General features: G+C 47.1%; 1 protein-coding gene across 5 annotated transcripts in view; it reads left to right on the top strand.

Annotated features, from left to right (window-relative positions):
- The window catches only part of RASSF2 (Ras association domain family member 2), a 42,042-nt gene extending 18,504 nt beyond the window's left edge, over positions 1 to 23,538 (top strand). For 4 of the 5 annotated variants that reach the window (XM_044263399.1, XM_044263400.1, XM_044263402.1 and 1 more), the window contains 10 exons: positions 6,380 to 6,470; positions 8,822 to 8,897; positions 10,865 to 11,016; positions 13,279 to 13,373; positions 14,356 to 14,516; positions 15,310 to 15,411; positions 16,318 to 16,369; positions 16,823 to 16,944; positions 18,415 to 18,512; positions 19,566 to 23,538. In XM_044263399.1, the coding sequence (XP_044119334.1) occupies positions 6,412 to 6,470; positions 8,822 to 8,897; positions 10,865 to 11,016; positions 13,279 to 13,373; positions 14,356 to 14,516; positions 15,310 to 15,411; positions 16,318 to 16,369; positions 16,823 to 16,944; positions 18,415 to 18,512; positions 19,566 to 19,635 (987 nt within the window). In that variant the 5' untranslated portion in view covers positions 6,380 to 6,411 and the 3' untranslated portion in view covers positions 19,636 to 23,538. The remainder of the gene's footprint in view (positions 1 to 6,379; positions 6,471 to 8,821; positions 8,898 to 10,864; positions 11,017 to 13,278; positions 13,374 to 14,355; positions 14,517 to 15,309; positions 15,412 to 16,317; positions 16,370 to 16,822; positions 16,945 to 18,414; positions 18,513 to 19,565) is intronic. The other variant, XM_044263403.1, reaches the window with a different exon arrangement.
- Positions 23,539 to 25,417: the final 1,879 nt, after the last annotated feature.

The following is a 25,417-nucleotide window of genomic DNA, read 5'->3' as shown; positions in this document are numbered from 1 at the left end:
AGATCAAGACCTGAGCTGAAGGGGCGCCTGGGTGGCACAGTCGGTTAGGCGTCTGACTCTTGGTTTCAGCTCCAGTCATGATCTCAGGGATTTGGGATCGAGCCCCATGTCAGGCTCCCTGATCAGCATGGAGTCACCTTGAAGATTTCTCTCCCTCTCCCTTTGCCCTTCTTTCCTGCTTGTGTGAGCTCTCTCTTGCTCCCTCCATAAAATAAATAAATAAGTCTTAAAAACAGAAACAAAAACAAAACCTGAGCAGAGATCAACAGTTAGACGCTTAACCCATGGAGCCACCCAGGCACCTCTGAACTCCATTTTTTATGATATTTTTTTCCTTTTAGGAAAAATCAAGAAATTAAAATTTAGAACTTAGAGAGAATGACTGTGTCCTTAGGATACCACTTTTGGGTACACAGTTGGGAACTGAGTTTTCAGAACGAAACTCAGCCTTCAACTCCCCTCCCTGCACCGATGCCCTCTTTATTAGGGGGCCTCTTATATTTGTCTCCTGCGACTCCTTTAACAAAGTGTCAACATATAACCGCTTAAAACAACACAAATTTATGATCTTAGGGTTTTTTAGGTCAGTACCTACAGGGTTTCACCGGGCTAAAATCAAGGTATCAGCAAGGCTATGTTCTAAAGGACCTAGGGAAAAATTCATTTGCTCTTCCTTTTCAGCTTCTAGAGTACACCATGTTCTTTGGATTTGTGACCCTCTTCCTCTAGCTTCAAAGCCAGCAACAACAGATTGTGTCTTTTTCACATTGTATCACCATCACACTGGCTTTTCTGCCTCCCTCTTTCATTCTCTTTTATTTATTTATTTATTTTTTAAAAGATTTTATTTATTTATTTGACAGAGAGAAATCACAAGTAGGCAGAGAGGCAGGCAGAGAGAGAGAGGGGGAAGCAGGCTCCCCGCCGAGCAGAGAGCCCGATGCGGGACTCGATCCCAGGACTCTGAGATCATGACCTGAGCCGAAGGCAGCGGCTCAACCCACTGAGCCACCCAGGCGCCCCTCATTCTCTTTTATATCATGGTGAAATACACATGAAATGTATCAACTTCATCATTTTTAAGTGTATAGTTCAGTGGCATTAAGGACATTCCTGTTGTTGCCCTAGCAACACCACCATCCATCCACGCAATGCTTAATGTTGCAAAACTAAAACTCTATTCTTGAGACACTAATTCCGCTCCTCCCCAGCCTTGGCAACCAAATTTCTGCCTTATGTTTCTATGATGTTGACTACTTTGGAGACTTCCTATTAATGGCATGACACAGTATTTCTCCTTTGGTTGCTGGCTTATTTCACTTGGCTGAATGTCCTCAAGGTTCTTCCATGTTGTAGCATGTGTTAAAATCCCCTTCTTTTTTAAGGCTGCAGAATATTCCATGGTATGTGTCTAACATGAATTGCTAATCCATTCATATGTTGATGAACACTTGAGTGGCTTCCATCTTTCAGCTGTTGTGTTTTATGCTGCTATAGGCGTGGATGTATAAATATCTCTTCAAGATCCTGCTTTCAGTTCTTTTGGGTATATACCCAGATGTGGAGTTGCTGGATCATATGGTAATTCTATTTTTAACTCTTTGAGGAACTGCTGTACTGTTGTTTACATTGGCTGCACCATTTTACATTGCCACCAGTGGTGCACAAGGTGCCCTATCCTTCCACATTCTTGACACTTGTTATCTTGTGTCTTTTTTTAAAAAATATTTTATTTATTTGACAGAGAGAGAGAGAGATCACAAGTAGGCAGAGAGGCAGACGGGTTGGCGGGGGAAGCAGGCCCCCTGCTGAGCAGAGAGCCTGATGTGGGACTCGATCCCAGTACCCCGGGATCATGACCTGAGCTGAAGGCAGAGGCTTAACCCACTGAGCCACCCAGGCGCCTTTTTGATACCTAGCCATTCTAGGTAGAGACACCCAGGTGTCTTTTTGATACCTAGCCATTCTAACACAAATGAGGTGATAATGTGATTTTGACTGGCTTTTCCCTACCAACCTGCTATTTGAGCATCTTCTTATGTGCTGTTGTTCACTTGTATGTCTTCTTTGGGAAAATGTCTATTTGGTTTCCCTGCCCATTTATTAATTGGATTGCTGGGTTTCTTTTGCTATTGAGTTCTCTGTGTTCCTTATATATTTTGGATAGTAACCCTTTACCAGATTTATAGTTTGCAAATATTTTCTCCCATTCTGTAGGTGGCCTTTCCATCTTGCTCTTCGTTTCCTTTGCTGTACAGAAGCTTTTTAGTTTTATATAGTCCCACTTACTTATTTCTACTTTTGTTGTTCATGACTTGGGTGTCATATCCAAAAAAATTGTTGCCAAGACCAGTGCCTAGGAACTTTATTTCTGTTTTCTTCTTTAGAGTTTTATAGTTTCAGGTCTTACATTTAGTCTAACTCATTTCAAGTTAATTTTTTTTAAGTAGCCTCCACACTTAACATGGAGCTTGAACTCATGACCTCAAGAGTTACGGGTCTAATGCCATTCTTCTGCATGTGAGTTTCCAATTTTTCCAACATTCATTGAAGACACTATTCTTCCCTCATTGAATATTCTTGGCTCCCTTCTCAAATATTAATTTCATGTGCATGGGTTTGTTGCTGGGCTCTTCATTCTGTTCCATTGGTTTATGTGTCAGCATCACGCTGTTTTGATTGCTATAGCTTTGTAGTACAGTTTGAATTCAGGAAGCGTGATGCCTCTAGCTTTGTTCTTTCTGAGGATTGCTTTAGCTGTTTGAGTTTTTTTGTTGTTCCCTATAGACTTCAGGATTATTTTTTCTGTTTCTGTGAAAAATGCCATTGGAATTTTGATAAGGATTCTGTTGATTAAGAGGTGGCGTTGGGTAGTATGGACATTTTAACAATATTCTTCTGATCCATGAACATGGGATATCTTTCCATTTATTTGTTTTTGTTTTTTATTGTTTTTTTTTTTTTCAATTTCTTTCATCAGTATCATTCAACTTTTAGTGTGAAGGTCTATCACACACTTGGTTAATTTATAAGAATTATATTTTTTGATGCTATTATAAATGGGATTTTTAAATCTCTTTTTCAGATAATTTGCTGTTATTGTATAGAAACACAACTATTTTTGTATGCTGATTTTGTATGCCGCGACTTTACTGAATTCATTGATTAAGTCTAACAGTTTTTTGGAAAAATCCTTAAGATTCTTAAAAAAAGATTTATTTATTTTAGAGAGAGAGTGAGTGTGTATGAGTCAGGGGAGAGACAGAGGGAGAGGAAGAGAAGCAGATTCCCCACTGAGTGCAGAGCCCAACTCAGGGCTCAATCTCACAACCCTGAGATCATGATCTGAGCCAAAATCAAGAGTTGACGCTTAACTGACTGAGCCACGGATATTCTACGTATAAGATCATATTATGCAAACAGAGACAATTTTACTTCTTCCTTTTTGACTTGAATGCCTTTTATTTATTTTTATTGCTTGAAGACTCTGGCAAAGATTTTCAGTACTATGTTGAATAGGAGTGGTCAAAGTAGACACCCTTGTCTTACTCCTGATTGCAGAAGAAAAGCTTTCAGGTTTTCACTGTTGAGTACGATGTTAGCTGTGGGCTTGTCATGTCTGTCTTCTATTATGTTGAGGCATATTCCTTCTATACCTAATTGGTTGGAGTTTTTATCATGAAAGGATGTTGAATTTTATCAAGTGCTTTTTTTTTTTTTTTTTTTTTGCATCTGTTGAGGTAATCGTATATGATTTCCATGTGTGGAACTATCCTTGTATCCCAGGGGTAAATCCAACTTGATCATGTTGTATGATCTTTTTCATGTATTGTTGAATTTGCTTTGCTAGTTGTTGAAAATCTTTACATTTACACTCATTCTTTAGGTATATCAGCCTGTAGTTTTCTTTTTCTGGTCGTATGTTTACCTGGCTGTGGGTATCAGGGTAACACTGGCCTCATAAAATTAGTTTAGGAGTATTCCCTCCTCTTCGGTTCTCTGGGAGAGTTTGAGAAGGATTGGGTATTGATTCTTCTTTAAATATTTGGTAGAATTCACCAGTGAGACCATCTGGTCCCAGGCTTTGCTTTTCTTTTCACAACCTGGGAAGTTTTTGATTACTAATTCAGTCTTACTCATTATTGGTTTATTCAGATTTTCTTTTTCTTCGTGATTCAGTCTTGGTACGTTATATGTTTCTAGGAATGTATCCATTTCTTCTAGGTTATCCAATTTATTGGCATATAATTGTTCATAATAGTCTCTTAAGATGATTTGCATTTCTCTCATGTCAGTTGTAATGTCTCCTTTTCATGTCTAATTTTGTTTATTTGAGTTTTTTCTCTTAGTCCAGCAAAAGGTTTGTCAATTTTGTTTATCTTTTCTAAAAACCAGCTTAGTTTAATTTATCTTTTCTATTGTTTTTTCTGGTCTCTCGTTTATTTCTGCTCTGATCTTTGTTATTTCCTTCCTTCTTCTAATTTGGGGCTTAGTTTATTCTTTTTCTAGTTCCTCGAGGTTGTTTATTTGTGATCTTCCTCTTTTTTTAATGTAGGTGTTTATTGCTATAAAGTTCCCTCTTAGAACCGCTTTTGTTGTATCCCATAACTTTTGGTATGCTCTATTTCCATTTTTGTTTATTTCCAGATATTTTTGACCTCCATTTTGATTTCCTCTTTGACCGATTGGTTGTTCAGGAGTGTGTTGTTCAATTTCCACATATTCATGAATTTTCCAGTTTTCCTCCTCCTATTGATTTCTAGTTTCATACCACCGTGGTTGGAGAAGATACTTGGTATGATCTCAATCTTAAGTTATGAAGCTTGTTTTGTCTGTAATTTACTTTGAAATGTATAAAAAATAAGATGGATTATTGAATAGATAAAGGAATGTATAGCTGGCCAGCTGTGTGATAAGGATAGTAATTTTTCTTAAAGACTATGATTTATTTATTTAAAGTATTTTATTTATTTATTTGACAGAGAGAGATCACAAGTAGGCAGAGAGGCAGGCAGAGAGAGAGGAGGAAGCAGGCTCCCTGCCGAGCAGAGAGCCCGATGTGGGGCTCAATCCCAGGACCCTGGGATCATGACCAAAGGCAGAGGCTTTAACCCACTGAGCCACCCAGGCACCCTAAAGATTATTTATTTGAGAGAGAGAGAGAACATGGGAGAGTGAACACAAGTGTGGGGGAGGGGCAGAGGGAGCGGGAGAAGCAGACCATCCGCTGAGCAGGGAGCCCAATGTGGGGCTCACTCGATCCTGGGAGCCTGGGATCATGATCTGAGGCAAAGGCAGACACTTAACTGACTGAGCCACCCAGGCACTGCAGCAAATGTTAAGGGTAGAATAAGCATATATCCATGGCCGTTCATTGTCTTCTTCATCTTTATTTTTGAAAATTCTCATAATAAAATGTTGGAAAAAACTTTGGAGTAATGCCATTCCCCAGAGAGAGCCAATCCTTCACTCCTTTATATACAGATAGACACATGCCGGGGATTCTTAACTGGGGGACGTTTAGCCCCCAGGGGACACTTGGGTAATTTTTGATCGTCATGACTGGATGGTGCTGCCGGCATCCAGTGGGTAGAGGCCCGGGATGTTGCTAACAGTGCCCTCTGATGCAGAAGACAGTCTGCACAACAAAGAATGTTTTAGCCCAAATGTCGACAGTACTGAGGCTGAGAAACCCTGTCATATATATCTGAATATCTGAATATTTTTACCCATTTGTATTAATGTGTATATACATATATATATATATATATATGTATACACACACACACATATTTTAGGCTTACATATATTTTAAACAAAATTGAACTCATGGTTTTGTAACCTTTGTTTCCATAACATGTTGTCATTTTCCCAGGTAATTAACTGCCTTAAACCTTATCCTATTATCCTATTTTAATGGCAATTGTAGGTGTCTATGCTAGATTCATTGCACCCAGCTCTGTCTGGGCATTTTCAGGTGGCCGGCCAGTCTCTAGTGTACCTTAGTGGAGTCTGAGTCTTCCCTGACAGACATATCTCTGTTCTGTGTGGTGAAGTTCTCTTCAGGGAAGACTTGTTGGTCACCCTTGGGACCACCTTGGGCATCAAACATTCTTAGTGACTGGAGCATTTGTTCTGGGGCCCTCCAAGGGTTGTCAATCTCCCCTTTGGGTGTTCTCCTCCTCACCCCCCCAGAGGCTGTGCCAAGCAGAGGCAGCAGCCAGCAGTGTGGTATCTCACTAGCCCTGGGTCAGCATTGGGTTGCCTAAGCTGTGGATCGGGGGTGGGAACAGAGAGCCATGTGCCCCCTCCCCTGGCCCAAGTTCTGCATCCCTAAGGACCCAACTTGACTTTGACCTCTGTCTTTTTTCAAACATAGGTCTCCCCTTCTGATGAAAAGAGAACAGAAGAATGGACTACAGTCACCAAACCTCCCTCGTCCCGTGTGGACAAGATAAATACATCTCCAAGTAAGATTTTTGGCTTTAGTGTTATGCCCCCAGTGGCCAGTCCCATGTGGATGGAAGCCCCTGGCAGAAGAGCCTCTTCTGCCCATGGATGGCAGGGGCTCCCGTGTGTGGGAAGTAGGGAGCACAGCACGGTTGGTGCTCTAGAATAAAACATAGCCCTGGGGCTGGCCATGGACAGTAAAGCAAAGGGGACCTTCAAGACACAGATGGTGTCCTAGAAGGAGGAATTAATGGTGGTTGCCCTTTGTGCTGTCTGTGGTGTCCCCTGAGGCAGTCCCCACTGGGTCATATCCCTGTGCAGCTGGGGGTCTGACTGGAATGGACTCAGGTGAGCTCTGAACAGAAAGAGACAGTCTTATGGCTTTATATGCACTTAAATCTCCTGAGCTCAGATTTTTTTGCTAATGGGAGCCAAAATGGACTTTTTCAAATGATAATTTCGAGAATAGATTTTTCTATCCAGCACAGGGATTCGCTCATACTGAATGCTCTCTATCTGAAATAAATGTTTAACTCATCCGAGGCCAAATTGTTTTAATTCCTTTACACATATTTGGCCACATACAGACACGCAGTTGTGTGAACTGCGGCTTGTTTTTATTGCTTCACTGAGGGATTTCTCCAGGGCCCTCAACTGACTGGCCAGTCATTTTAGATCTCTGTGCTCAGAAGTCCCAAGCAGCTTTGCGTCAACTAATTCATTTAGGTTTGCATAGAATGACTCCAATTTTTCTAGGTTTAACTTGTCAGGAGCTTCTTGGAATTTCAAGCCAGCTCTGACCTCTGGTGTGGCCCCAAATCCCTCCACTGAATGGCGGCATTCAGAGAGTCCAAACTTTTGCCTGAGAGCAGGCAAGAGCACAGGGCGATGTCTTCAAGCCCCTGCCTTCCCAGCCCGCAGGCACTAGCATGCACCTTCAGATAAAACCGGAGTAGATTGTTCTCAGGTTGGATGAGGGCTCGTCCAAATCACAAAGGTGGGAAGTCCTTGCTCTCTCTCATTTAGCAGAGCTGTGTTTCCAGGGGGCCACCTGAAAACCAGGATTTAACAGCAAAGCAGGCTAATAGAGGGTTTTAGAGGAAGATTTGCAATTTAAGAAAAAAAATTTTTTTAAGTTTATTTATTTAAATAATCTCTATACCCAACATGAGGCTTGAACTCATGACCCTGAAATCAAGAGTCTCACACCCCTCCCACGGAGCCAGCCAAGCACCGACCCCAATTTTTTTTTTTTTTTTTTAATAAACTTAAAAGCACTTAGAATAGAATGAAAAGATAAAAGCTTGTAGAATAGAATACTGCCAGGGCCCAGAATCCCCTCCTGCCCCCTTGTGGTCACTGCTCCCCAAGGTGAACTGCTATCCAGAATTCTAACACCCATTTTAAACTCTGTATACATGGGATCATATAATAAGTGGCCTTTGGAGTCAGGCATCTTTTCCTCAACGTAAGGTCTGTGAGATCCATCCGTGGGGGTGAGGCTCATTCATATTCTTGTTACTATGTAACATTCCACCGTGTGACTACAGCTTCCTTTATTCATTCTCTGTGCTGTTGACGGGAATTTGTGAGTTGTTTGTTTTTTTTTTTTTAAACATCATCTGTAAGGGGACACCTTTCCCCCTTTTTTTTTTTTTTTTAAGATTTTATTTATTTATTTGACAGAGAGAGATCACAAGTAGGCAGAGAGGCAGGCAGAGAGAAAGAGAGAGAGGAGGAAGCAGGCTCCCTGCTGAGCAGAGAGCCCAATGCGGGACTCGATCCCAGGACCCTGAGATCATGACCTGAGCCGAAGGCAGCGGCTTAACCCACTGAGCCACCCAGGCGCCCCAATTTGTGAGTTTTTAAACCCGCTGTAAGGTCATGTCTCTGAAGCATTAGTCAGTGGGTCCAGACCGTCCCTTTTAACTTGCTGCAAAGCCTAGAAGTTCCTGAGTCTCCCGAAAGCCTGTATTGATTGCCCTGTCCTCACAGCAGGGGTGAGGGAGAAAAAACAGTGGGGTCCCAGCAGGCTTATACGTGGACTTAGTCGTGTGTTTGCCTCTCTGAATCTCGCCTCACCAAGGACTGTGTGTGGAGTTTGGTTTGGGGAGTGTTGTCAGAGCTGCGAGCCTGGGTTTGCTGGATTGCTACTTGCACTCTGTTCTTGACCTGTTCTTGACCTTGATCCTGGGGAAAATGGAGATGGGGGTGGTGGCTGTGTGTGTGTGTGTGTGTGTGTGTATGCATGTGTGGACAGACACCCAGACTGGGGCAGCTGGAGGCCAGTTTTGAGGTGAGAAAAGAGGGAACAGGTGCATTACAAGTGGCTTCAGCTGAGAATGTCACACCTTTTGTATCTTGCCCTAAGGAACGAACTTCTCCTTCATCTGAAGACCTATAATTTGTACTATGAAGGCCAGAATTTGCAGCTCCGACACCGTGAGGTAAGGAGACCGTGGGGAAGCCTGTGGGCCAGCCCAGTCTGTCTCCATGTCTCCAGGGTCTCGGGGTTCCTGCCTCTCCTACCCCCACCTATGGGTGGCCTTTCATTGAGGATATTAGCGGGAGCTCCTGGAGTTCTTTGGAAGGAGACCCCAGGCTTGTTTTGTACTAATGAGGATGACCTTTTCTGTTCCAGAGATATTCCTGGGGATGTGAGCCTGGGCTAGCCTCAGCTTCAGAGGGGGGTCTTTCAAAGGGGACGTTCATGAAATGATCCTTTCCCATGGCTCTCAAGCAAGCTCTTTCTTCTTGGGCAATTCAGGAATCTTACCCAGTCCTCTGTGTTTACACACCTGGGCCCACATCAGTCAGCTCGGCGTGGAAACACTTGGCCCTTCTGTATGACTGCAGTGGTCTTCCTCGGGTGCCTTCCTGGGATGCCCTTTGCTCTCCGTCCGGCTTCTCCCAGCCCCCAGCCTGAATCTAAGCTTACTCATCCCATATCCATTTCCGTTAAAGCCTGTTATCGGGTAGATGGTGAGTTATGGAGGAGCCAGGTGGAGTAATTTATACTCAAGTGTTCTAGACTGATAAGATGTGTGTAATACCTTCTAAACACATTTTCAGCTCATCAAGCCATGGCGATCCAATCCACAGAAACAGATATCAGATGGTAGAATTTCAGCTACAAAGGCAGGCTCGTTGGGGAGAGTATGTGAGATGCAGTGGCCTTTTCTGTGTCCCTCAAACCAGTCCATGTAGGCAAAGTCCTACTGTGGGTTAAATCCTGTCCTAAAATCATACTATGTAACAGTAGGCATGCCAGCCTCAGGCTTTACCAGCAAGAAAGGCCCTCTATATGGCCTGCTCTTACATAAAGCCTTTCCCCCCAAGACCCCTCCCAGCCTGAAAGTTGTTCTCCTCTCCTGCCGTCTTTGGCTCTTCCCTCCTCTCTGTGGATGATCCTGGGATCTGGGTCAGTTGTTCGGTGGACAGGTGTCCTTTTCATCCATGTGGCTTATCCTGAAGACGTAGCTGTGGCCCAGGTCTGACAGCTGTGGGTTTTTCTGAGACCCTCTGAAAGGCCTGACCCTTTTAGGCACTGCCCTTAAAGCTTCTCGTAGTGAGTGGCTCAGCCATTTGTAAGATTTTGGTCCTTGGATAGCTTTTCAGCAGTATGTCTTATAGAATAAATTCTCAGAATGCTCTATGACTAAATAGAGACTCATTATAATAAATGAGATTCAGTTCTTTGAGACAAAACACACCGATGCCCTTAGAAGGGTCTGATGTTTAACCTGTTAGCAGTCAACCACGCTTGAGTATAAATTTGGAATTCTTAGAGGATTTATTCACCTCTTGGAGAGCCATAATGTAGCACATTAGCTAATTAAAGGCTCTGGGATGTTATGCTGGTAAGAAATCTGATGAACATATCCTCTCCCAGCTCGTGATCGCCTGACACCCTATTTAAGGGAACGGTTGATCTGCGAGAGGAGCTAGTATTCGGTAGAACAAACTTGGGGAAATGTTACTGCAAATCTCCTTCATCCAGCAGGTCAGATTGGTAAGCATATGTTCTAGCTAAAGACACAGCTTCCCATGGTGGGGGAGGGGAAAGTAGCTAATTCAAGAACCTGGCTCTGACTTCTGTTAGCAAGGCTCATCTCACGCTAAGCGATATCTTCTTCTTTCTTTAAAGTATAAAAACAAAACAAAAAACCCCACCATTTTAATCATTGACACACATGTGCTTGATTTTGAGGCAACTTTTGTGTTGACCTTGAGGTCGTCTTTGGGGCGTCAGGGGTCGTTTGCAGTGGGGTGTGTCTCAGAGCTGGCCTGTGGGTGTAACTTGGGTGCACCCAGCCAGGACGCGTCAGGGGCGCTGTCCATTGTCCCCCGACGTGCTGCTGGCTTCTTCGGGGTTTTCAGGGCTGGCTCATGGTGCCAATTGCTTTGTGGGCAGGAGGAAGATGAGTTCATCGTGGAGGGGCTGCTGAACATCTCCTGGGGGCTGCGACGGCCCATCCGTCTACAGATGCAGGATGACAATGAGCGCATTCGCCCCCCGCCGTCCTCTTCCTCCTGGCACTCTGGCTGTAACTTGGGGGCGCAGGGGTGAGTGAAGAGAGAGCGTACCGGGGATGACTAGGGTTCTGTTCTTCAATGTCCTTGAGCAGAGAAATGCCACCTTCTTCCAGCAAGCCTTGACCCTGGCCCCCATTCTCCCCACCTGCACTACGCACCTGTTCTGGGCTTAGGAGGAGGAAGGAGCAGGTGTTGGTGTGATCAGGCCACTGTGCCTGTCACTACATCAGAGGGGAGAAATGCTAAGGCCTGCTTGCAGTGCATCCTCCCTCACAGAGAATTTCTGAGTCTCTGACGGGGTGTAAGCTTGTGGTGAGCTGGGCCTCGCCTGCAGATTTCTAAGGGACAGCCGGCCTCGGCATCTCCCCATGGGGACCACTCCTTATAGAGTGGCCCTGCTCTGGAGACAGCAAGGGCTTGAACCTTGTCTCCAAAGCTTTCCATGACTTGGGGAGGAGGAACCTGGAAGAAGAAAAGGAACATCACAGCTTGTCCAAACCACTCCTGCGAGGCCAGTCAGGGGACTGCGTCCTTCAGGCCACACCCGGACCTGGGCGACAGTGTGACAGTCAGGAGTCTGGGAGGCTCCCTTCTCTGGATTCCCACTGCAAGGTCTGCAAAGCCCAAGACTGGTCGCCCCCTCCCTCTGCTGCCAGCTGAGTAGCCAAGTGCCATGTTTTGAGGCCTGCCCTCTCCGCTGGGACTTCCTTCAGGGACTTCGGTTTTGGGTGTCAGTGACCGGCTGTGTTCCGTCCCCAAACTGGCTGGTGCTGCCCTGAGGCCAGAGTGTGGGGGATGTGTGCTGACCTCCCAGCCAAAACCACGGTGACGTGTTTTCTGTTTTCAACCGGACCTAACCCGTCTCTGTTGGACACATTGGAATTCTGCTCAACTCTGCAGCCAAATCCATCTTTCTCTAAAGTTGAGAGACGCCTGCATGGTGGCCAAGCCCTGGAGCTGATGTGCTTTCTTTCCCAGGGAATTTTAGGAGGGACGTCGCCCAGCCCATCGGCTGCTGGGATGTCTGGTCAAGGTTCTCGGGCTTCATCTCCTTGGTTAGTTTCACGCTCTAATTTGATTTCAGCCCTTTTGTCTTCTTGGATTTCCTGCGGGCCAAACCCTTTTCCATGGCCGCAGCCGGACGACGCCCAGGCTGTGTTCCATTGTGTCCCCTCCACGAGGGGATTTTGAGAACGCCGTTGACTGCGTGATTTTTGGCTGAACCTGCTGGCCGGTCCTTCCCTCCGCACGCTCATTTCTCCTCCCTTCCCTGCAACGCCAAGCTGGACTTCGCTAGTTCTTGAAACCCACCAGGGCTCTTGACCGGGTTGTCAGGAACGGTAATGAATGTCATCCCCGATGCCGGCTAGAATCAAGCAAATACCTGGGCCACTGGGCTAAGAAGGGGGCTGAGACCAGTTTCTGCTGCTGTGAGGGAGTGGGCGGTGGGAGCAGCCCTCCCTAGCTCCAGTCTGCAGTCAGAAGTCCAGAGTTAGACCACAGTGGGGAGTCCTTCCAGATTTTCAGTTTTTATGGTCTTCCCTTAAAACTGTCATCTCCGGATCCTGAGTCCCATCTTGACTGGATCCTAGGGAGCCCATGCTCTTCTCACAGTGGGATGGTCCTAATGGGTTAAATACGGTTCTCCTCTCTGCTCAAATCTCCTGTTGATTTGGGGGATGCATCTCTGAGTTGCAGTCATTATTCTTTTTGGCTTAGAAGGGGGTATTTGCCAGTTATCCGGGCCTCTGCTCAGGCTGGCTGTGTGGGGTCCAGCTTGGCTGAGCAATCCATCTGGCAACCCCAAGGACACTATCATCAGTGGCCCTTCCAGCGCTGCTCTGACCCTCGTGGGCAACCAACCTATTGCTTCTCCTCCTTGAAGATGCCAGAAGCAATTTCTGAGTTATTCCCCCAACAGAAAAGGCTCTGAACTGGAATCTCGTCTGGAGAAGCAAATACTCATTGTTACAGGGTTTTCCAAATATGCCGTAGAACCTGTACGTGCTCAGTAACAGTGCAGACAACACCTGGATTTTGTTCTTTGGTGTTCTCCATCCCGGGCTTGATGAACTCGGGGATTGTGTTGGGATGGATGCTGGGAAAGAGCATCTTCTCCAGAACACCCCCTCCCCTCCCAGTGCACATCCCTGGAGCAGAGCCAGCTTCACGGGCCGCCCGCACGGGGCTGTGCTGGTCCCCAGCCCGGCCCAGGCCAAGTGCTCTTGCAGGAGAGGGAGGGTCCCCCTGCAGGAGCTGAACTGGTCTCCGTTTTGTGTTCTTTCTCCCCAGCACCATCCTGAAGCCCCTCACCATGCCCAACATTCAGATCTCAGAAGCAGATGCCCCGCCCGAGGGCGAGCAGACACCGAGCCCCACAGGTACAGGTGCGGTGGGAAGGGTCCCGCTTTGGGCTCACCTTTGGGAGGACTGGTGTGATCTAGATGCTGTAAATGGAATTAATAAAAGTCATGTGGTTTGAGATTCAATGAGTGTTCAAAGGAGGCAGTCAGAGGTTCCCCCATTTCTTCTCCCCACCATAAGTGGTTCCCTCCCTAGAAAATCCTCGAAGGCATTCTTTCTGAGGTATTCTAGACAGGGAAAAGCAAATACACAGCAACATGCCTTTATAGTTGGAGGTCATTTCTTTTCTTCCCCTCTTCTGTTTCTGCACATCCCTGTTTCTGTTGGTTTGTTTTGAGGAGTGTTCCACACAAATCCATCAAGAACTTTGGCCTTCTTATCCAGCTGTGTTCCACCGTGTGGAGAAAACGAGAGCTGAATTGCTCCTCGGTGATGGACGTTGAAGTCATTCCAGTCTGTTGCTGTGACAAACGGCAGTTAGTGGCCCTGGACATGTGTCATTTCACACATTTGTCATGTCTGTAGGATTCATTCAAGTGGAATGTCTAGGTCCGAGGCTATGAGCATTTGTAATTTTGATAAATACTGTCAGGTCCTTAGGTCATGCTTCTCCTGTGCCAAACACTATTTTCAGTGCTTTGCGTGAATTAATTCAGGAAACCCTCATGACAACCCCATGATGGGGGGGCTATTAGTATGCCCATTTTATAGATGAGGGAACTGAGGCATGGAGGGGTTAGTGAAACATGGCAATGGTGAGGCTGGGATTTGGCCCTGGGAATCTGGCTCTTGAGTCTCTCCTCTGAATCTTGTCACTGTAGAGCTTCTCCGTAAATTATACCATAGGTTTTTGCCCCAGCAAGAAATACTGTTTTGATGAAACGTATTTCAGTGGGAGGCCATGGCTAGTACCGACGGTAGCATTGGCCACAAAGAGGGGACTGTGTGCAAACCGCCACAACCCTGGGCTGGGCAGACGGAGCTCATCTCTCCCTTCCCTCTTAGACTCCAGGGGCCTCAAGCCCCTGCAGGAAGACACCCCCCAGCTGATGCGCACACGCAGTGATGTTGGGGTGCGTCGCCGTGGCAACGTGAGGACACCCGGTGACCAGAGACGAATCAGACGCCACCGCTTCTCCATCAATGGCCATTTCTACAACCACAAGGTAGAGAGGATGGGGGAGGGGAGGGGCTGGGGGCCAAGGGAATAAGGCCTCTTCTTGGGCAACGGCCACCTCAAGGTTACAGACGAGTGGGAAGCCAAGTGTTTGCTATTCTGTCTTGGGTCATGGGTGGGCTGCAGGCTCTGCAGGCTTTGAGAGGGATGAGGGACCCCAGATCAGAGCCCCCCATAGGGTGGTGGGTGAGATGACACCACAAACATCAGATTTTCCCTGGAAAATCCACATGTACCCCCTTCCTATACCGTGGGCCTCTTGCTGCTGGATGGTCTCACTTTTCTGTGAGCTGCATGCTACCCACTGCGGCAGGGCAGCAGGACTCAAATCAGGGGGTGTCCTTGCACTACCCGCCCCCCCCCCCCGCCAATTCTAGCTGATCCTCCTTTCCTCCCACTGCCTGGTCTGAATCCAGCCCCAGAAGCAAGTGCCTCACGGGAGGGGTCAGAGACCCCTTGCGTTGAAGTCACAGTGGAAGGGGCCTTGTGCGTGTTTTCTTTGGCAAGAGGGCCTTCCTTACCTGGATCCATTCCTCCTCCTTGCTAAGCTCAGACCCCTCTAGCTTCCCATGGGGACAGTGGGGAGGAGACAACCGGAGTTAGGCACAGCTCTCTGGGGCGGGGTGGGGGAGGAGGGGGACTCTTAGGGTGCACGGGGAGAGTGCCCTTGTCACTGTGCCCTTTACCCCAGGTCATGGGGCCGGGACACCTGGGTTTTAGGGCCCAGTTCTTGTCCCCTCTTGTCCCCACTGCCACCCTAAGCCATCCCCCTCTATTGACAGACATCGGTGTTCACGCCAGCCTACGGCTCCGTCACCAACGTCCGCATCAACAGCACCATGACCACCCCCCAGGTCCTGAAGCTGCTGCTCAACAAATTCAAGGCAAGTTCCCTCCGCGGGCTGGCCTTGGAGGGGTGGCGCAGGGGCAGCGCAGGGGCCTGCGGTGCCCCCGAGGTGGGAAGGGGGACGGTGGAGAGTGTGCAGTAAGTGGGGGGCACTGGGTGAGGGGGCCTGGGGTTTTCGACCCAGTGGCATTAGTATCCCAAGGGATGTTGTTAGCCAAGCAGCTTCCCAGTCCCCAGCCCTGAAGCAGACCTACTGAATCTGAAGCCCAAGGACCAGGGAAGCTGTTTGGCAAATAGCAGGAGATTGGTCCGCTGAATTCTGAGAAGCAGCCCAGAGCCCAGGCACAGACCCCAGGCCCTAGGCACACACCTCAGAGCCCAGGCACAGACTGGCTTCTGAAACACATTTGGGAAACGTATTCTGAAAAATGACTTCAGTACACGTGCAAGTTCTAGTGCATGAGTCTGTAAAGTCCTGTTACTCTGCAGGTTTTACACGATTCCTTTACAAGAAATCTTTAGCAGACAGGGATCCCCATTTTTCCCTGAGGCCACTGTCAGCTGGTGGTCTCTGGGTTCAAATCCCCAGCCGTCACCTGCTGATTGGAGGAGCCGAGATAGTAACTTAAGCTCCCTGTGCTTCTCCTTCATCTTCTCTAAAATGAGGGTTCACGGGACCCCGCTGAGGGCCTGTCAGGAACATGAGATGAGTTAACACGTGCCAAGTGTGTCGCCCAGTGCTTGGCAGGGTGCCAGAAAGGTGAGTCCTTCTTATCGACTGTGATCTGCCACTCTCCTCATCCCTTCTGAGAGCTGGAGAGAAACGGCTCCCCCTCAGAAGCACCGAAAATCCATTTAGCTTTGCAACATTCCAGAAGGAATGGCTCAGAGGTAGGATACGTAAATACGCACTCTCTTCAAGCATCTCTTGTTTCTGATTCAGATCGAGAATTCCGCAGAGGAGTTTGCTTTGTACGTGGTCCATACCAGCGGTGGTAAGTCTGAAAAACACCATGTACTTGAAAATGTTTATGTCCCTCAAATCGACCTCATTTGCTTGTTGTTTGGCCTTTGGAAAGTTCCAAATGTTGTTTGCTCCTGAGGCTGGTGGGGTCACTGTCTGAGTCCACTGGGGAAGGCCGTAGGTGGTCTAAAACCTAACTGCTTATTTAAAAGGCAACTGGATTTTCTCAAGAGGTAGATGAAACCGATTCCTCCCATGTAGCGTCTTATAGCGGGGTTGGAGCCTGGTAGTTTTGTCTGGGAGAGTGGGGAGGGAATGGTTGCTTTGAACCAGAATTGTTCATTCACAATTCAGTCTCCTGACGTAGCTGGCCACATCTTCTAAGTGGCCTGGGCCATCTGGGCCCCTGAGTTGGCCGCTTCTTACGGTGAGAAAGGCCTCAGGCCTAACTCCGGGCTGTTCCTGGCTGTGTGTGTGGTTCCAGAGAAACAGAAGCTGAAGAACACCGATTACCCTCTGGTTGCCCGAATCCTCCAGGGACCGTGTGAGCAAGTCTCCAAAGTGTTTCTTATGGAGAAGGACCAGGTGCAGGAGATCACCTACGATGTGAGTCCCCTTCCGGTGGGCGGTCAGAGATTTGCTTGGGTTATGTGCAGCTTGACTCTCTGGCCAAGGACCAAGTCCCATTTTCCTGCCGTTCCTCCATACCAGGTTTTCTTTTCTTTTCTTTCTTTCTTAAAGTTTAATTTATTATTTATTTTTTATTACTTTATTCCATCTTTAAAACATTTTCAAATTTCTGATTTTTAATATTTAAACATTTTTATTCTAATTCATTTATCTTATTTTTTGAATTTTAAAATTTATTAATTTTATTTATTTTTAATGAAACATTTTATTACGATTAAAAAATTTTAAAATTTTTTCATTTTTTCTTTCTTTTTCTTTTATTATTATTACTTTTAATACCAGGTTTTCTTGAAGCAGGAATGGTCATGAGGCCAGGAGAATGAACACAAAAGCTAGGCGGAGGGGAGCTGTTGAGGGAATGTTCTGGTACAAAGTGGTTTACACAGAAAAAGTAAATGTCTTCAACCTTTCTAGGGTACTGTAAAGGGCTGAGAAGTTTCTGCAGACCTCTCTCAGCAACTTGAAGCTGTTGGCAGGGATTTTCCCTTATCTTGTGTGTTAGTCAACTTTTGCTACAGTAACAAACATCTCCAAATCCTAGCTGCTTGCCACAGCAAATGTTCACTTTCTTGCTCAGGGCACCGCAGGCTGGTGGCTGCCTGCTCTGCTCCCAGCCTGGGGTTGAGTTCACGTCTCAGTCCGAGACCCAGGTATGAGGGGTAGTGGCTTCCTGGGGTACACTTCCCAGGGCAGCTGCCTGAAGGGCGAGATACCAGACCGAACCTCAAAAGCTCCTCTGAAACCTCCACTCAAACGGCCCTTATATCATGTCCACACACGTTCCATCGACCAAAGCAAGCCACGAGTCTTAGAGCAGTTCAACATGAATAGGCTTTTCCCATGGAAAAGAGTTGATCGAGTAGGAGGGGGATTCTTGTGGAGGCGAGGGCACAGCTGCTTTAACTTCAGCTCACCTGGAGGCACCCTCACCCCCATGGCCTCTCTGGAGCAAGTTCCCATTTGGATGCCCATGTGAGACTCCAAATGCAAATTATCATCCTGAGCCATAGGTCCCTGAATCCCAATAGAGCAGAACGTACAGGTTTATTGACTTGGGGGTTCAGGTGTTCTCAGCATTCTCAGCATCACTGCCTCAAGAGAGAGTGCTTTGCATGTTGGATAGCAACTTGTCGTGCATTGGATACATGGGACGAGAGAGAAGTTCCAAGATCTGTGTCACGGATAGGGAGTGATCGTCACCACAGACTCGGTGCCAGCCGCGAGATGAACGGGGCTTGGCTACTGTAGCCTTTAAAGAAATCTTGGATCCATGCAGAAATAGGTTTCCCACCCCGTTGCACCTTACATGAGACAGACAACAAAAGGAATTGGAATAAGTTTGGGACGGGGCGTGCACGCACCCCAGACGGATTTCTTCCTCCCCAGGTGGCCCAGTACATAAAGTTTGAGATGCCTGTCCTAAAAAGCTTCATTCAGAAGCTCCAAGAGGAAGAAGATCGAGAAGTCAAGAAACTGATGCGCAAGTACGTGTGGCCGGCCCTGGGGCAGCTGCTTGGGCTTCTCGTTGGGACCTCCGGGAGCCGGCTCTCTGATGGGTGCCTCCTGGGGACTGTGCTGAGTGGCTGTGTGGGCCTGGGTCCTGGGGACCTTCTTCCCGGGGGCTCCCTGTGACACATGTGGATCTCAGATGGGGACACAAAGCTTAAGTGTGTTCTCTCTGCTTCCTCAGTCAGCTTCTTATTTTGATGTGGGACAGAAAAATGTTCTGGGGATTTTAGGAAAGCTGTCTTAGCAGTGGAAAGTAGCCGAAGCTACCTACCTCTGAAATCCTTCTCTCCTACCCTTCTTCTTTCTCAATGCTTCTCTTCTGGAAATTACATTTAGCTTGAAAAGTCCAGTAAAGCTTCTCTCTGGAGAGGATTTTTTTTTTTTTAATTTTATGATCGTAGTGTCGTTGACATACAGTGTTATATTTGCTTCAGGCGTCTGGCGTAGCGATGCAACGGTTCCATACATTATTCAGTGCTCACCATGATAAGCAAAGTCCCCATCTGTCACCATCCACCGTTTTGACACTTTATTGACTGTATTCCCAACGCTCCACTTTTCATTCTTGTGACTTTTTATTTTATAACTGGAAGTTCGTACCTTCCAATCTCCGTCACCTGTTTCACCCTATTTCTCTGGGAAGAATTGTATGATTTAAAAATTTTTTTTTGCCATATTTATTCATAAAGTGGACAGCTTTCCATGGATACGGCAGAACAATTGATTGACTTCTGCCCCTGGAGAATAGCGCCAATGCTCTATTTGCCCTAACAATGATGATCGTGCAAAAGCAGTTAACATTTACTGAACGCTACTGTAGTCCGATTGTCTAGTTTGGATTGGGTCTGCTCGGTTCCTCTCCTCTGGGTGCAGAGATAAACACAAGCCACACAGGGTGGCTGGCAGCTGGGCCACTGATAGAAGTGAAGGGACTGACAGGGGGCTCCCAGGAACCCGGGCTGTGGGGGAAGATCAAAAGGGAGCATGTGTTGCTTTCTGCTGCCCATTGTAGCTGTTCCTGTCCCCAGGTATACTGTGCTCCGGCTCATGATCCGGCAGAGGCTGGAAGAGATGGCCGAGACCCCAGCAACAATCTGAGCCACACGAAGGAGGGGATCCAGACACCACAGGGGCCGCCACTGGCACAAGAAGAAGCACAGGAAGCTGGGAGCCTTCCTTCCATGGGAATGTGTAGCTACAGACCCCTCCAGCTCCTGTGGAGCCACTATCCATTGCCTACAGCAGAATGGAGAAGCCAGCAGACAGCTCCCCATCCTCGGATCCCCACGTTCCTCTCCTTTCTCTCACTCACAGGACTTTTGAATTTTGTTATAAGGACCCAACGTGTATGTGTGTGTGTGTATGTATGTGAGTGTGTGTGTGTGTGTGCACTTGAGCACACACATGCACTAGTAAGCGCGTGTGCACACATGGTACATATCCACGTGCCTACCTGATATTAACACGGAACTGTTAATTCCGAGCCACCAGCACCCACCTGGGGGGTTGAGATTGATGTCTTCCCTCAAGGGCCAGGGAGCAGCCACGCATGTTTGGAAGGGAAGGGGTTTCTGCAAATTCACCATTTGGGGTATTTATATATTGGTGGAGATCTTCCCCATACGTCTAGAAAGACTGGGCATTGAAAATTAACAAAATAGCGGCCCCATGCCCTTGGGGAAGGTCGGATGGAAAGAGAAAAATAAATCATCTGTGGGGTAGATGCAATAAACCCACAAGTTTTTACACTGGAAACTTTGTTTTAAAATAACAAAGACGTATGTGATCTGTGTGGATTCTGCCTCTGTCCTCACCTCTGTGGCCATGCCTAGGAGAAGAGACTGATGTCTCACTCAGCATGCCAACCCCATGCCATGAAGGCCAACCCCAACTCTTTGGCGCCTCCTTGAGTCGAAGGAAATGTCTCATGGGTTTTTCCATGGCCAACTGGCTAGAACGGCCCAGATCTGGACTTGTCCTTGGGTGGTGACCAGAGTTTCCCTCTTTAGGGAATCATAGAAGCTCCTTGCAGAAGTGACAGATGCCTGGGAGGCCAGCCCATTTCCCATCATCAAGGGCTCTCCCTGCACTTGGAGCTGAGGCATGTGTTTGAGGTCAAGGCCAAGGGTTTCTTCTTCCCAACCACAGGATTCTTGTAAGTTGCCCTCAACTTATGCATGGAGATGGACTCCAAGCATGAGGAAGACCCTGCTACTGACTGAGTGTGGGGCTCAGGGAAGCTCTTTGGGCTGTCCTATGCAGGTGCACGTGGAGGGTGGAGCTTCTCTGAGCAGCCACCTGGGTGATCTTTGGAACAGACCTCAAATGGGGGAGAAAGAGTAGGACAGTCTGTCCCCTGTGTCTCCTTTCAGGAAGACCACTGGGTAGCTGGGCATCAATGTGGCTGGTACAGTTTGGAAGGCAGCTATGCTCACCACTATACCACCAACGCGTGGCTGGTACAGTTTGAAGAGGGACAGACAGATGCTGGGAGCAGAGGATGGACCAGGCAAGGGTGGGATCTCCTAGCAGCATGTGTCTCAGTCTTTTGGGGGGGGTGTCCCCATCTCTTCACCTCTCCAAGAAAGGTTTTGGGAACCGGGCACTTGGCGGAAGGAGAGCCACTGATCCGTGTCTGCAAAGAAGGTGGATGCTTGCAGCAGAGCCGTTCCTGCCTCCTCCTGCCCCCTGCTCCCCTCTGTGGCTTCCGTAGCCTCGTTAGATGGCTCGCAGCTGTGGTCTTGTTGACTTCCACAAAGATGGCGTGCTGCCACCTGGCATCTTGCCGGGGGTCTTTTAGCAAGGCGACCTCCTCTTTGGGGACAGCGCCACCAGCCCTATGGGGCGTGGACTGGAAATCCGGAGTCTTTAGTCTCCATCATACCCCTCAGTGGGCCTCCGCAAAATGCACAGAAAACCCCGGGGGCAGGGGGAGAGGCTTCCTTTGATAGAGCTGGGAAAGAGCCCTTGGTGAATGCAAACAGACTTCCTGAGTTTTGCATTTGCGAAAATGACCTAAGAAATTCTCTTCCAGTTACTTTTATTTTGAATGTTTAAAGCCTGTGTTGGACCCATAACTCTCTTTGGTGGGTTAGGCAGAAAAATTTCCACAGAGCAGATGACTAACCTCTAACTTTTGTTAGATGGCGACTTCTGATTTATAAAAGTTCTCTTTGATTTGCACTAGCACTACAATTGCTTCAATACGGAAATGTTGCAAAACGTAGGGTAGACCTGGCCTCTTAAAGATGGGGTTGGGGGGGCAGGTGTCAAGGTGAAAGTCAGGGGAAATCGCGTCTTACAGGATACATTCCCCTTACCACGGACTGTACTTTTCCGTTTTGGCCCACCCTGTTTGAAGATCATTTCTCACATCCTAATAACCCCATCAGGAATTTTGGAAAGGTCTTTTGAAATAGCAGCGGTTGAAACAGAGACACTTCTCCATGGTGTGGAGCCGGATTTTCTCACTGGTATCGTATGGCTTTGCAGCTTTGAATTCCTCTACTGATTTGTGTGGTTTTATGTAATTGCGTGCAATGAACCTGAAATTGGGTGAGGAACAAAAGGCCAATTTATAGGTTTTTTTCCCCTAACTTGTGAAAAGCAGGCTAGCCACATCTGGCTTTCTTTTCGTAGGGGCTTGTGTTACAAGGTGATCAAATGAAGGAAAAGCCTGAGTCTCATCTGGCTGGGGGGAGGGGGGCGGTCCGTTCTGCCAGGTGTTGGTGGAATTAAGCACAAGGTCACATTTTCAGTGATCACGTGAGTGGGCAGGTGAAGAGTTAAAGGGGGGCGTAGGAGGGTGGGGGAAACTTGGGGAAGGACTGACAAGCACAAGCAGCCTGCTTGCCTGTGCGGGCTGGTGAGGAATGGGCTGGTGAGGAACGTGTGCGCCGGGCTCCAGGCTGATAAACTTGAATTCTACGTGAGGTTTAAGAGAGAGGAGATCAGATTAGCCATCCACCCACTGGGTCCCATGCTAGGACCAAGAGCTGAGGTTTTGGTCTGAGACTTCAAGGAGAAATATTCACACCCTTCCCTTCTCCCTAGCAGAAAGGAAACAATACACTCTCCTGGAGATCCTCATGTAGACATTTTTCCACCATTGTACATAATAAGACTTTGAAATATAATGATACACACAACGCAAATCTGTTCTCGGATGTAAAACTTCTTGGCACAAATTCTTTTCTGCAGGGTTGGGTGATTATTTTGGTGTCAGGAGCAAAGAGGTGCGATGGCTCCCAGTAGGGCAAGAAACTCTCTTAAGAGAAACTCTCCTCCCCCTTCTCCCGCTTCAAAAAATGCCAAGCTCCATGGCACAGAGAATATGGTGTCATAGATAAATGGCCAAGAGAGAAATTTTCTACGAGCGGGGGAATTTCAGGGTCTCGTGGCCAAGCCATGATGTGGGAGCTGAGATAGCAAGCAGGGAATTTCCCAGCATCCTCGAGGCCGTAGCACACATTTCCGAGTTGCTGCTTAAGTTGTTTTACACAAAGTCCTGCTTGAGTCAGGTGAGACGGGAATCTCTCAGAGAGGCAGAAATACAGAGAAATGTGGCAGCCCTTCTTTCAGTGGAACTGAAAGCACTTCCCCTGCCACGGGAGGTTATAGCGCCCCCCTGTGTTTGAACCAAGCACAAGACGTGGACAAGCCGGGAAGGGAAAGCCCAGTTTGCCCTTCGGAGCCTTCTCAGCTGATTGCAGACCTGCTTCCCCGGCTGATGGTTTCTGGTGTGTTAGTGCTAGTGTTTCTTCAGGGTTTCCCCACTTAGGTTAGCTTCGCGAGGTATTCGTTTCTTTATCATAACTTGCCTTCAACAATGGTACATGACCCGGTTCAATGTTTGGTTCTGAACTTTTAAAATGATGCATCTGGGTATCCTAACATAATTTGACGAGGCCTCAGAGGGAGCCATAAATGTCTGTAACATTTTGATATGTTTTCATGCACCTAACTTAGATCTTGTTGAAATAAAGCACTTTTCAAAGAGAAGTTGCTCTGTGGATGAGTCCATGTGTGGCCGCTGGGTGGGGACCCCTGCCTTGTGGGAGGGCCGGGGATGGGGGTGTGAAGTCATATCCAGGGAATAAGTTGATTTTCTTCCCTAAGAGTTTATGGTCTGAACAGGCTCAGGCTTGGCTGTAATATTCCAAATAGGAAGTGAAATGAGAACGTCCCTTAGGAGTCTTGAGTTGAGGTCCTGCTGGAGCCAGAGTTGTAGCAGAAAGAGCTGGGTGGGAATACCATTGATGCTGGATTTTGCCCTGACTCTACCCCAGGCCTGTTTTGATCCTGGGCCCAAATCATGGAACCTTTTGCTAGTCCTTGGTCATCATCTTAGTCCTTAGTCCTTCCCCATGTCTAAAATGGCTGAGTCACCTAGTAGGGGAGTGGGGACCTGGGCTTGCCTCAGGAGTTGCCTCTGCAGGAGGTAGCTCCCCAGGGGTTGCCAAATGTAAGACCCCAGACAAGGGCCCAGGTTCTACCCTATGGTGTGGGGCCAATGTTCATTAATTCTGTGTCAACCTGGCTAGGCCACAGTGCCCAGATATTTGGCCAAACACGGGTCTAGATGTTGCTCTGAAATGTTTTGTTAGATGAGATTAACATTTATATCAGTAGACATGGAATAAAGCAGATGACCTTCCACAATGGGTGGGAGGGACTCATCCAATCCGTTGAAGGCCTTAAAAAAAAAATAGTACCTCCCATGATGGAGAAAGAATTCTACCTCCAGACTGCCTTTGGACTTGAGCTGCAACGTTGGCTTTCTTCCTCGGGTCTCCAGACTGCCACGTCCTGTTGGTTCTGTTTTTCTGGAGAGCTTTAACACAGAGGGGTTGTATGGTTGATTCACAACATTTGAATATGTGATCGATAAGAGCTCTTCCTAAGAGCATAAATAGTGACCAACACAATTTGGGCTCTAAAAAAAAACTAACAACCAAGATAAGATTTTTTAAATAATTTTTTATTTTTTTATTCCAAGATAGGATTTTTAACAATGCCCCCAAATGATACTTATATGTTTCTTTTTTTTTTTTTCTTTTAACTTTTTAAAAGATTTTTTTTATTCATTTGAGAAAGACAGAGACAACAAGTGAGAGCATGGGAGGGGGGAGTGTGTGGTAGGGAGAAGCAAATTCTCTGTGGAGCAGGGAGCTAGATGCGGGGCTCAATCCCAGGACCCTGGGATCATGACCTGAGCTGAAGGAAGACGCTTAACCAATTGAGCCACCCAGACACCCCACATGTTTCTTTTAAAAGAGAGCGAAAGGGACACCTGGGTAACTCTGTTTCTTAAGTGTCCAACTCTTGATTTCAGCTCAAGTCATGATTTCAGGGTCCTGGACTCAACAACCCCCATGCTGAGACCCACATTGGGCTCCACGCTCAGCAGGGAGTCTCCTTGACATTCTCTCTCCCCCTCTTCCTCTGCCCCTCCCCCCAACTCATGCTCTCTAAAATAAATCTTTTAAAAAAGAAAAGAAGAAAAAAAATTTGGATGGATCAATGCTCATCTTAAGTGTGATCTTGATTTTTTATATTTAGAGTTTCCACTCTGAGCAGTAGCTTTTTGGTTGCTGAATTGAGTGAAACAGACGAGCAGACAGTTAAAACACTTCAAAGAAAGTGTGGTTTTTGTACAGTTCGGATGGTGCATGTAGGTGACAAAGACAAAAGATAAACTGTCTGGGGTCCCCCCAACACCCCAAATTAGGCTGTAAGCCTTACCGAAATTAGAGTGCAGAAAATTACCCAGCAAATACCAATAACCTTCTCCCCAAGGAGCCAGCAGTTCTTGGCTTTCTTTATGGAAACAGATTTTATGAAATAATTTGGTTTTGTCTATTTTAGGTAATGAAGCTAG

Source organism: Neovison vison, chromosome 8 (assembly GCF_020171115.1).
Source record: "Neovison vison isolate M4711 chromosome 8, ASM_NN_V1, whole genome shotgun sequence".
NCBI classification, from domain to species: domain Eukaryota; kingdom Metazoa; phylum Chordata; class Mammalia; order Carnivora; family Mustelidae; genus Neogale; species Neogale vison.
The sequence above is the reverse complement of the archived record's forward strand: the minus strand, read 5'-3'. Positions and strand labels throughout refer to the sequence as shown.